At 38.7% G+C, this 12,599-nt stretch overlaps 1 protein-coding gene across 38 annotated transcripts in view; it reads right to left on the bottom strand.

Annotated features, from left to right (window-relative positions):
- The window catches only part of celf4 (CUGBP, Elav-like family member 4), a 1,224,602-nt gene extending 1,219,198 nt beyond the window's left edge, over nt 1–5,404 (bottom strand). For 36 of the 38 annotated variants that reach the window (XM_059988596.1, XM_059988611.1, XM_059988577.1 and 33 more), the window contains exons 1-2: nt 5,209–5,392; nt 2,987–3,069 (exon numbers count right to left, since the gene is read on the bottom strand). In XM_059988596.1, the coding sequence (XP_059844579.1) occupies nt 2,987–3,069; nt 5,209–5,392 (267 nt within the window). Of the gene's footprint in view, nt 1–2,986; nt 3,070–5,208 lie in introns of all 38 variants that reach the window. The other 2 variants (XM_059988614.1, XM_059988580.1) reach the window with 2 other exon arrangements.
- Between the last annotated feature and the right edge of the window lie 7,195 nt (nt 5,405–12,599).

Here is a 12,599-nt window from a genome sequence, read left to right as displayed (position 1 = left end):
AGAATTCAGAACAAGCATGATACATGTTTCACTGCTGTACTGCCTGGTCTTCTAATATCCATCTTTTTTGTTCTGTCTTTTTTTAAATCTTTGCCAGGTGTCTGCTTGGGAATGAACTTAAATGCTTGGCAACACAAAAGAGATATCTCTGGAGTGCAGCATGCTCACTTCCAACCCCCACCCCCAAAACTCTCATTATTGTGCAAGGCCATGTGCTCTGCAGCAGTCTGTTAATGAGACATGGCAGATACAGCAGGCTCACAACTCTCATTCTCTGAAAGGAAGCATTTCCTTATTAAGCTCCATCTCATTACTTTCAGCTTCAGCCATTCAATAGACAATAATGAGGAAGTGTAAGTGCTTGCTCGCTCGCTCGTTCTCTCTGACTCAGATGGAACAACATGTGTAATCATCCCCACGCACATTTCTTGCACACATCTTGCACCTCCCATTGGATATTCTTGCTGTATTTTTTCTTTAAAAAATCTGATTCTTCACAATGCCTCTGCATCTCAAGCAGGTCAACAATGTTCAGACAGACATCAATCCCTTTTGCTCTGTCTCTCTTATTGTAATACAGTGACTTTTACAGCCCCTTTACATAAGGAAAAGATCTTATTGCATATAAATGCCATGATATTTTTAAATTAAATGGTGTTGACATAATTAAAAGTTTTAAAAAGGCATTGTCTAAATGCAAATCCATTCAAAATATTTCTTACAGAAATTCGAAGTACTTAAAAAAAGATTCAAAAATTTTGTATCATATTTTGATATCATGCTGGTCAAAATAAGTAGCTAAAAGTTGCAGTCATTACAATGAGCATTGGCATCCTGCATCGTTTATAAACCAAATCCACAGAAACAATATCTCACGTGCATGTCTAAGGATACAGCATTTCTTTTGTTGCTATATTTTTTTACTGAACAAATTAATTTCCTAACTTTAAAAACAACCAGTCAATGCTGGATAGTGAGGAAATTGATTTACAGAAATTAAGTTAGAAGTCACATTCTTTTTGTCACATTCTTATTTCATGATCTCACTATAAGTCTAAAAAATCTACAGTTCCTGATTGGTTGGTTTAACAACTGCTTTTTTCTTGTCTTTCATTTGATCTATTTTTGCCTTTTGGTGTTATTTGTTGACCTCCATAAGGTTACACCACTAATGGTTCTGAATGCAGTTTGTTAACAACTAGGCAGAAGGGAATCTACCAACAGATACACTATCCCGATCAGTCCAAAGTACCAGTGTTAATCTTTAGCAAAAATATCCCACTGCCAGCCTGTATTTTTGGTGTTTTAGGGAGCTAGTGAAAGTAGATGACAGCTGAAAGTACACAAAAGGACAGTATAGTGTTTTTCTACACACATGCATGCACATTCAAAGATCGGTCATTGGGGTCTTAATTATGTGTGCCTAATGCCCACCAATTACTGTGTAAACTAGTAATATAGCTTAACAATGTAACAGTGAAGAGCCCGGTGGCCGAACGCCTCCTTCCCCTCCCCCTTCAAATGTGATTATGTTTGTGAAGATTTGAGAATAACAGACTATTACATCCGAAGAGGAGTTTAAATACGAAGGAGGGTCTCTTTATTTTTTAACTTGGGGGGCTTCTGCGAGGCGGTGACAGCTGTTGACTTAAATACATCTCTACAATAGGAATGAAGCAGGCCATGGGAAAGCTGAAGGCTTCTGTATGATAATAAGTCTTGACAAAAGCCACACAGCCCCATGATAGTAGGTGGCTACATACTGAATGTATAACGATTCACACTCCCAGCACCAAGTATAAATCTCTGACTCCATGCTGAGTAAATATATATATATATATATATATATATATATATAAAAACAATCGTAGTGAAAACCCAGATTGGATCAGAGGTGGCACGCGGATAGTATTAATCTAAGAACTTCAATGCCAATTTTATTTTGTTTTATTCTCCCCTTGTTATTCTGGTGGGAATAACTCTAATACAGTTTTACACATTGTAATTTATACATATCATTCTGCACCAACCACCAGACCTCATCATCCATCCGTACCGATATGTGTATTGATCACCTTGTGACAGGCGACTGGCTATGACATGGAATAAAGGAATCATAGGCTTTAGTGAGGTGGTACGGACTGCGCTCAAACACATTCAGAGGTTACGCTTATCTCCATAATGGCGGGTTGGGGTGAGGGTACAGGGGCAGAGGGAGAAATATTGTAATAAGCAAACGCAGCTCATCCTTGCAAACTATGTATGGGCCGTTTTGCCTTCCAGCCCCAAACAGTACTAGTTTGTAACACGCTTGCTCGAATTTGTCAGCTTGTAATAAAATATGTATTTCGAGTAGCAAAATTAATCGATGAGAGAGGATATCAGTGCTGATTGCATAAATGACTTCTGAAATCCAATCTTAAAATGTCCATAATCACACCACAGTCTTTTTCCTCAGCGAAATCCTGAAACCGACCGGGGCTGTCAAAGTGAAGCACTCACGTCTCTTTCAAAGAAAACAACAAGCGCCGTTGACATCCACATGGCTCATTGTCTGAAGCTGCTCATCTGGACGCGAGTATCCCTCCTTTGAAAAGATGTCAGGTATCTCCACCAATCTGCCCGCTGTACTTAAATACACACCACAGTCGTTAGACTGCCTTTGACACAGAGGCCAAGGTACGAGTCCGCAACACAACCACCAAAACGCTTCTGAGCAATAAAGCCACTTCTTTTTCTCTCTCGCTCTCTTTCTTAAAACTGCACCAGGTTGAAAGTTTGACCCTGCGCTCACATCCCCAGACAAGTTAAAATAAATAATTTACACTGCTTCTAATACTACGATGAATGACTTTCATTTTAAAGTTTTATTACGAAAAAAATCTAAACAGCCGCCCGAGGTGATGCGCCTAACACTGCACAGGGAAGGTAATAGTTCCGATCCATCAACAAGGTAAGAAAACTTGAAAACATCTTTTGAACTTACCCCAGGTAATGTCTTCTGTTCATGCAACGCACTCTGGGCCTTCAGTGCAGATTCCCTGGCACAGTACGTTAGGAAGGCACAACCTAATCATTTAATTAAAGGGAAGAGAACATAACAAAGTAGTCGTCAATATAATGTTACCGTCACTTCTCCCTTCAAAATTATCTCAGTGAGTATTGTTCCAACAATCCAATTTTCTGAGTACAAACTGCCAGGATCAAATTGCGTCAAACTAAATTATTTTTATACTTTCGACTTGTAATTTAAACACAGATTTTATTTAAATATGTCAGCCAATGTGTTTTGGAAATATATGCCCTCCTGTGGGGACAGTCTTTAAACTAGGCATTGTGTAGATATTACAATTATATTCAAGAAAATGCTCTTAATTCCAAGAACTCATTCTAGTAATGGTTCAAAATGTACGCTGACGTACTAAAAAATCCAATTCCAACATTGCACACAGTTTTAGTTGTGTTTACTCTTTTAAGTCTATATTTGAAGTAATATCTACTTGAGTGAACTGGGTACAGTTCTGTGTGTGCGTGTGTGGGGTGGGGTGGGGTGGGGGTGGGGGTCTCCGCTGCCCCTTGTCATTAACAGCTAAGGCTGCGACAGTTATCTTTATATTATCAGAAGTCGGTGGTGTCTGCACAGTGCCATATGTGGGCTGGCGGTGGAAGTTAACCCACAGGAGTTGTCACTGTTGATGCAGAACACACCCCCGGCAACTTAGAACTCCGCAGCTTCCAAACCAGGCGCACAGAGTAGACACACTGGAGGGAGAGAAATGTACAAAGGGTTCTCCCCCCCCCCCCCCCAGACCAGAGCGTGCATACATAATTTATTATTTAAAAATGGCAGCACGGTACAAAAATAAATCAAAGTCTCAGATTCCAAGCAGACGCGAACAAAAATTGGATGCTATGTACTTTTTGAGTGTTCTTAAATTGGGAGAAAATGGCAATCGCCAATCTTAATATGATCAGTAAATAATTATTATCTGAAGGCTTAAAGGTTTGGAATCACATCACTCATATCATTGAAATTTCAATCCATGTTATTGAAAATAGCATGCAGTCTTATCCGCGCCTGTGAATGCGGACGTTGAGCTCATAAATATTGCATTTTAAATTACAGATAACCCAAGGCCCTTTTCATATCTTACTTTTACCACCACCCCCCGCCCCCACCACACCGCCTCTTTCCAACACGCAGATTTACTGTGCACCTGCACACCCTTGTGTGTGCTTTCCCTCATATCGCCCGGCGGCAGCAGCGGGGTCATTTCGCCTTTTTTTTAAAAATCTCGACTACAAATCCTGCAAGTTATTATCTCCCTCCCTTCCTCCCCCTCTCTCTCTCTCTCTCTCTCTCTCTCTCTCTCTCTCTCTCTCTCTCTCTCTCTCTCTCTCTCTCTCTCTCCCTCTCTCTCTCTCACACACACACACATACACACACACACACACACACTCTTACTCTCACTCACTCTCTGTATGGGTGAATGCATGTGTATGTGTGTAAGAGAGAGAGCAAGAGAGTGAATGAGTGTGTGTGTATGTGTTGAGAGAGAGGGAGATAGATAGATAGAGAGAGAAGCTTGTGTTAAAGGCATTTATGAATTCCTTCATTTCGTTTCAATCGAGGCAATTGCACCCCCCCCCCAGCTCTCTCCCACGCACAGCCCTGCCGCCAAATCATTACAACTAAAAAGTTGTCTTTTGTCGAAACTGTCGGTGCGAACTGTGAACTCTAGCCAGCAGCGCCGTCCCTAAGTATTAGTAACTCATCCGAGTCTTTACGGCCAAGAAATAAAATCTAAACACATACACGCAACGGAGAGAAGGAAGAAATAAAAAACGGGAAGCTGGCGGAACCAGAGTTCGCCTAGAGCTCTGAAATCACAAGTTATTTCAATGGGTTCGAAGTGTACAGTGAGAAAGCAGAGTGAATCCCAGTCTTCGGCACTCCGTGGGTTCTGGGTTTTCTCAACATTAAGATCGCAGACCACTCGTCTTTGCAAACGCTATTTTTAAAGTAGAAAACGGGCTTGCGATTCCGGCTCTGACTCTAAGGCTATCCTTTCAGCACCACATCAGAAACTGGACAGAGCTAACATTAACATCACTACAGAAGCACAAAAGGCAATCGCGGATTGCACCGACTTTGGAAAACCCCTAACTTGTTCTCTAGATACAGTAAAGACTATGGTGTATACAGACCCTTGTGCATGCCGGTGAAGCGGTCCTTCAGCACCGTGAGCTCGTAGATCTTGCCAAATTCCTCAAAGAGGGGCTTGAGGTCCTTCTCCTCCAGGTTGCGAGGGATCTGGCCGATGAAAAGTTTGATGGCGTCGTGGTCCTTCATGGGGATGGTGCTGTTCTGGTTGTGGCTGAGACCGTTCATAGGCCCGTTGGCTGTGCTGATCTGGATGTTGTTGTTGAGGCTGTCTGCTGCCTGCTGCACGCCGTTCGTTAACGTGGCCATCTTTCTCCCACACTGCGTGACGTCAGGCAACTTTCCTTTACATTGACTCCGCCGTTTAAACAGACTGGAGCGGCTCAAGGTCGGCGCAGACCCGGGGTGGATGAAGCAGCCTACCCTCCCTCTCGATGCCTCTCTCTATTCCGCTACACCACAACCCCAGATAGTGGTACCTTCCAATAATCCAGCCATAAAAAGGCAGCTTGCGCACGTTCGATTTTTTTGTGCTTCTTCCTTGATATAATAATAAATACCTACCCTCTTTAATACACAATATAAAGAAGGAGCAAAAAACCGCTCTGACAACAATAATTTCATTTCTGAGCGATTATTTGCGATTGGGAATGCTGCTGAGATGCATTCTAGATTAGGAGCGTGTTTGAAAGTCTAGTGCAATACGTGTGATATTCTGCCTATTCCTGGCTGGTTATTGTATGTTGTATTTTACTGTATTTTCTTTTTTCAGTTGAAGGTGGCGTGAGGAAGTCTGGACTGATTCTTAGAAAGCGTGCGATCCGGGAACAAAGGGAAACCGTCCCAGCCTTTGAAAGCCGCGAGCTGTTTTATTAGGGGGAGGGGGGAATTGTTAGCGAGGGTGGCGAAACAACCGGATCAGTTGATGAATATAAGAAATCGGAGAAGATAGTACTTTATTTCGACATGATTAGTGATCGCTTAGGTTGAGTTTATTATATCAGGACGGGGCGAGGAAGGGGAATAGTGAAGTCATTAACTTATGTTTTTTTTTAAAAAAAAATAACGTATTGGCGCCTTCTTCGCGCGTCATTGTCACAGAAAGCTTCAGAGATATCTGTCTCCATCGATCAACTCAAATCAAACATATCTCATAGTTATTTAACCATGGGTGGGTATGGACAACCGAGGGGGGAGCTAGTGTGAAGTGGAGGAGTTATGGAAAGGGTTGCTTCATCGAGGGTGCATGGGCTCCCTGCTTTCCTCAATTTGCATTTGCATCGAAGGCGAAGGGACGCATTTGTAACGCACCTGACACCTGCTTTCTGAGCTATATGTCAGAAATCTAGCATTGAATGTCCCATGCCATTCATTAGATGCCGTCCCTGTAAGTTCAAATCTTTCTGGAAATGAAATCACATGTCAATATATAACTGTTAACGATCGTAGTAATTTCTAATATTTCATACACATATTTATTGCATAAACTTTATGGTTCAAAGGTTAGGGAGGGGAACGGTTGGACAAATGTGTACAACAATTTGAAGTCCATGTTTTTGCTTAGCAATATTAAAGAGGCTGTCATTGTGGGTTCGTTTCAGCGAATGGATGCAAAGCTTTTTGAGAAATACAAGATTAAATCCAACCAAAGCAGATTTCTAAAACAGTGACGTTCAAAGTTAAAGCTTTTGATCTGGAAGTGCGCTTGGTGATATTCTGAAATACCCTCTCCCAATTGTTGGATGAACCAAACCCGGACTTACTGACTGTACTTATTTTTTTCTGAGGAATGGTTATTTCTGGGCATAAATTGACGAGAGATTGGACGCTTGGAGTTTTTCCTGAAGGTCATTTTTGTTTAGAAAAGTCACTTTTTCTTGTTTCTGCATTGATTGTCTTCAAACAAAAACTGCATCGGCTAGTTCATGATAAATATATTAGCAATTAGAAATCTGATTGAAGTGCAAGTTCAAAGCGTTACTGGCGGATTGAACTGGAGGTTATATTGTAGCTATCCTATTTGCATTTGGAGACTGCGAAATAACAAAATAGAAAAAAAGAAAGGATCGAAAGATCATTTTGCACGAGTTATCTATAAAGCAGTGAATCTCCGAACGCTCTGGTACAATTGGACTGGCGCTGCCTCTATCCAAGGTGCTGAAATAAACCCACTCGAATGAAAGCTGTCATCACTTTGCCATTTCGCGCGCACACATGGGTTGCTAAGAAACGCAGTCTCCTACACTTTATCTTCCTTTTGTGATCAGCACGGCACGCACAAATTATTAACAACAATTACAGCTGCGATTCTTCCGAGTTTCTTGACGTCAAATCTGTTCAAGTTTCATCGTGGAGAGAGGGGGGGAGTGAAGAGACCAAGAAACCCTATCCCCACATTGATGGACCGAAATACCGAGAGTTCAGAGAGGATTGAAGAGCTACCGTGATATTTCGCTCTACCAGACTTAAGCTTTTATTTCTATGCTGGAGAAGTCTTCCAAAGCGACCCATTATAAGGCAATATATTTACCCGAGCTAGCACGCCACATCGTATTAATATAGTAAATATTAAATTGCATGACAAATGGCAGCTTTTGGGTGCAAGCATTGAGGTAAAAATTGTGTTTCCCTGCAGGTGTTGGGTTGTACACATTGTTTGATTCTGGCGCGCCGTTTGACTTTAACCGTTTAAAATAGCTTTGACGTTTAATTATTCCCGGACAGTCGAACAAAAGGTATAATTTCACATTCATGATTAACAATTAGACAGTAGTTGCAGTCGACCAAACATCTTAGAACCAAACACTTTAAAGGAATAGTGTGAAGATTCTCAACAATTTCTCTTGGTCAGCCCAAACAGGCTGAATGAACCGGGGGTTGACATTTGAAAGTATGTCTTTCACTCGATCTAACGGCGTGCAAGTCTCTTTTCTGTCATGAAAGGGTCCATCTAATGCGAACCGAGCATGATAGCGTTGTCGCTGTCTTTAAAGGTGCAATGTTCTCCAGAATGCGCGACAGTTGTAAATTGTTAGAGTGTATTGCTATTTTGTAATTCGCCGGTGTGTTTTTTGGTGAGAGGGAAGCTGCGGTAATTACAAACTTTAAATTCAACGTAGGAAACTGAAAGCGAATTATCAGTAAAAGTCTATTGCTTTATCTTGTATTCGTAAACTCCAGGATTGTAACTCAAAGTCACATATGTTAGAAACTGTAGCTTTTTGTCTTCCTTTTTACTTTCGGCACGATTATAAATCGAGAGAAGGTTCATGTAAATCAATGATAATGAGCGGAGCCTATTCTGATCTTAAGCAAGCTGTAGAATCATGTTTTTTAAGGATCATGGAAAATTAACATTGAAAGGTAACCGAGCGATTAAGGAACTGGCACTGAGAATATACCATGCAAAAGCCACGCAAATTCAGATAATTGTAAAATGAGTTCAGACACCAAAAAGTAGGAATGCTTGTTCCTGTTTATTACTATTCATGGCGAAAGATACTTTTTTATTAAAATATTCATCAGATTATACTGTTTACAGCTGATATCTATCAATTTGATAAATGTGACTCTGCATATGTGATCCAATAGGAAAGTTTCTTTGTGAGCATTACAATGCTCCACACACAGTAAGAAGAATAGTAGTACTTACTGTTCCATGTGTTTACTGAATAACATTGGATACAAATTGAAAGCATTACTGGAATATACAGCCCGCTGCCCTGACCTTCAATTGAAAACTTCTTGAATGAAGATTTGTATGTGGCATTGCTTAACAACCTGAAAACAATTGCAGTTTGTGTATTGAAATGTAAGTGAACTGAAGACAGAAGCATTTTCCAGCCATTTGGTCCTGACAACAAAATTGAAGGACTTAATTTATTTGTCATTTTTATTAATGAAAGAATATGTAAAATAATGCAATATATAGTAAATGATACTGAGGTAAATCACAATATAGTCCATGATTATTATAAAATCATCCTTAATATTTAGAAATGATGTGGCCTATTCAAAAAATTAAACTTGATGTAGAAGAAATATGTTTATATGTAGCTAGCAAAAGATTTCAGCTCTTCTCTTAGCTTGTTTATTAGCACTTTCTTGTTAAAAGTTTGCCTGTTTTTATTTTTCTATAACTGAACATGGTTGGTGAGTAATTATATAATTTTTATAAAAATCACATTTAAATCATTATACTATCAATATTTTGATGTAAATATTCTTCTGTAATCACAAACTGGCTGCGAGCTGACTTTGTTTAGAACTGTATTCTTGAAATATATTCTTCAACCTTTGTCAGGCAAGTTGCTTTTAACAAAAGTATAAATAACATTAACTTTACAGTATTTGTGATATTCCCTTGAACTACAATGCAATGATGAATTGCCAAAACCTCAAATTTTGCAATATTGTTCAATATATATGGCAGATTTATTATGGTTAAAAATAAATACATTTTTAACAATTTAAATAACAAGATCTACACTGACTGTTATACCACATCACAAATATACTATTTTCACCAAGTGAATTCAGTCTGTTAGAACTGTCAAGTGCAATAGGACAAAATTTGAAATTGCCTGACTTGATTAGTGGCTATTATTTTTCCTTCATATATTTTGCAATTCAAAACAGGCAGGTAGATGACCTGCTCTCAGATTTTGAGCTTTGCTTTTTCAATTGTTCATTATAATCATTTCAAAATGATGCATATCTGGTTGAGTTAGAGCAACTTGGCTTAAAATTCCTCCCGTTGAAGATGAAATAAGGAAAAGTCAAAGTGTTTATTTACTTTCCCTTCTTTTGTAATGAAATGTGATTTTCTATATGATTTTTCAAAGATTAGCAATTCACTATTGAATAAGGATCACACGCCAGCATGCTATGTGACATTTTTAAATTATTGGATATATCCGATTATATAATTATTTTATGACATTTCCACATCCGACTGTATCATTTTTTACTGAGTAAGATACCAAGATTCCATCAAACAAAACTGAATATATTTGAAGATGTTATTAAAACAATGTCAAGTTTCCTAAAGATCAATAACTGAATGGCAAATAATATCAATTGAATTTATATAGCGTCTAATCAAATAAAAAGAGTCTTGTGATTAATTGCATTCATTTGTTGTACAGGTTACTACCAATATGAATGGTCAAGTTGATTAAAGTGATACTAATTGAAGGAGTCTTGATGAGAACTTTAGAAGTTCCACAGAATTAACTGAGCATTTATATGGCCTGTTTGATGTCCATCTTAACCATCAAAATTGACAAGCAGAGCTCATAATTTTAAACCTCACATGGATAATGGAAAGCAAGTGTTATTCCCAACAAGTTTTGATTATAAATTCAGATCCCTAAAAGATGTTTGAATATATTTTCCATGAACTAAAAGCTAAATTTTTATCAACTGAATCATCTTGGCTCAATAATTGTAATCAAATATCAACATTAGAAAGTTGTATGTCAAAGCATATTTCTACTGTGTAATGTAGACTAACAATTCAGGATACTGCATTGGTAGAGGTCCATCTGCCCTCCTCGGGTAGTGACTTTTGAAGAAAGAGTGACAGTACTCAGCAATTAGAAAACAATTCCTTTGCTTGTAAAATCAGACCTTCTGGTGAATCCTGACAAGACAATTCAGCAGCAACATTCTCTTTACTAGAACAGTGTCATTGTGAAAAATAGTTTTTTTGATGACTAGGTATCACTTTGAGATATCCTGACTTTTTGAAAGGTATTTTATTAATGTAAGGTCATTTGTTCTAATCAGCAACTAATCCAAACTGATGGAAGTGATCATATAATATGATGAAACTAAAGATTAAATAATATTTCCAGTTACCTTAAAGGACTGAGAGTAAATAATTGTTCTCTTTCTTAAAGGCTACTATGCAAATACTCCCCATTGAGAAAACAGTGAGTCATCAGATGGAGAATTGTCAGATGAAGTTTAACCCAGCCAAATGTGAATGGTCGCACCTTGGTAGGGCAAATGCAAAGGACAGTACATTGTTAAGGGCAGGATCCTTATCAGTGTTGATGAGTGGTCAGACCTTGGGGTCCAAGTTCATAGCTCCCTGAAAGTGGCTACAGCAGTTTGATAGGATGGTTAAGAAGGCATATGCATGCTTGCCTTTTTTAGTCAAGGTATTGATTTCAGATGTCAGGAAATAACACTGCAACTTTATAAAACTCTAGTTATGCCACATTTGGAATCTTCCATACAGTTCTAGTTGTCACTTTATAGAAAGGATATTGAGGATTCAGAGAGGGTGCAGAAAATGTCTGCCAGGATGCTGCCTGGATTAGGGAGCAGATGTTATAACAAGAGTTTGGACAAACTTGGATTGTTTACCCTGGAGCAGTTGAGGCTGAGGGGAAATCTGATAGAGGTTATAAATTTATGAGAGTAAATAGTCAACATATTTTCCTCAGGGTTGAAATGCCTAATACCAGAGGGCATGCATTAAGGTGAGAGGGGGTGATTTCAAAGGAAATGTGATGGGCAGGTTTTTTTTTCACAAAGCGTGGTTGGTTCATGGAATTTGCTGCCTGTGGTGTTGGTAGAGGCAGAAATATTAGGGATTTGTAAGAGACATTTAGAAGGGCACATGAAAGTGAGGAAAATGGAAGGATATGGACATTATGTAGACAAAAGAGATTAGTTTAGTAGCCATTTGATCAAAAATTTAATTGGTTCAGCACAACTTTGTGCACTGAAAGGCCTGTTCCTTTGTTTTACTGCTCTATGTTCTATGCTCTATCACTTGGGAAGCACAGTAAGGAAGAATACTTGAGAAGATATTAAATATCTTCTGTTGCATTGCACAAAGGGAGTCATACATTAAGGCACTATAAAATAAGAAAACTGGACAGCAGAATTATACCAGTTTTAGATTTTCTGTCTAAAAAAAACATAAGATAATCATTATGTACAGAGCAGCTGTGATGCCCACAGATTGTCTGTAAGCTTCTGAGAATTTTTCCCATTTCACAATCTGACTGAGAAAATAGAGCTGGAAAGGGAAGAACATAGAATTTTGAGATGAATTGCATGAATTTTGCTTCTTATGATGTCACATAGTCCCTCAGAAGTATCTAGCAGGATTAAAACTGAGTAAAGAAAAACAACGGATCATGAAGAAGCATTGTATCTTTTGAATGAAAAAGTGAAAGTTGAGATTTTTAAACTTGAAGCATGCTTTGAAAGCAACAACAAAGACCATACAACTTAAATTTCAAGAGCAATATTTAGTTCAATAGATTAACTCAAGAAGTCTTTAAAATCTTCAAGTTGTTCTTTGAAATATATAGAAAGGTGTATTGTTTGTCTACAGCTTGCCTTCACTCTTTCTTCCAGTTAATTATTATTGATGGGGAGTGTCAAACATAGGATCCAAGCTGCAGATTCATTC

The sequence above is a fragment of the Hypanus sabinus genome, chromosome 14 (assembly GCF_030144855.1).
Source record: "Hypanus sabinus isolate sHypSab1 chromosome 14, sHypSab1.hap1, whole genome shotgun sequence".
NCBI classification, from domain to species: domain Eukaryota; kingdom Metazoa; phylum Chordata; class Chondrichthyes; order Myliobatiformes; family Dasyatidae; genus Hypanus; species Hypanus sabinus.
Note: the sequence above shows the minus strand (reverse complement) of the source record. Positions and strands in the feature narration are given on the sequence as shown.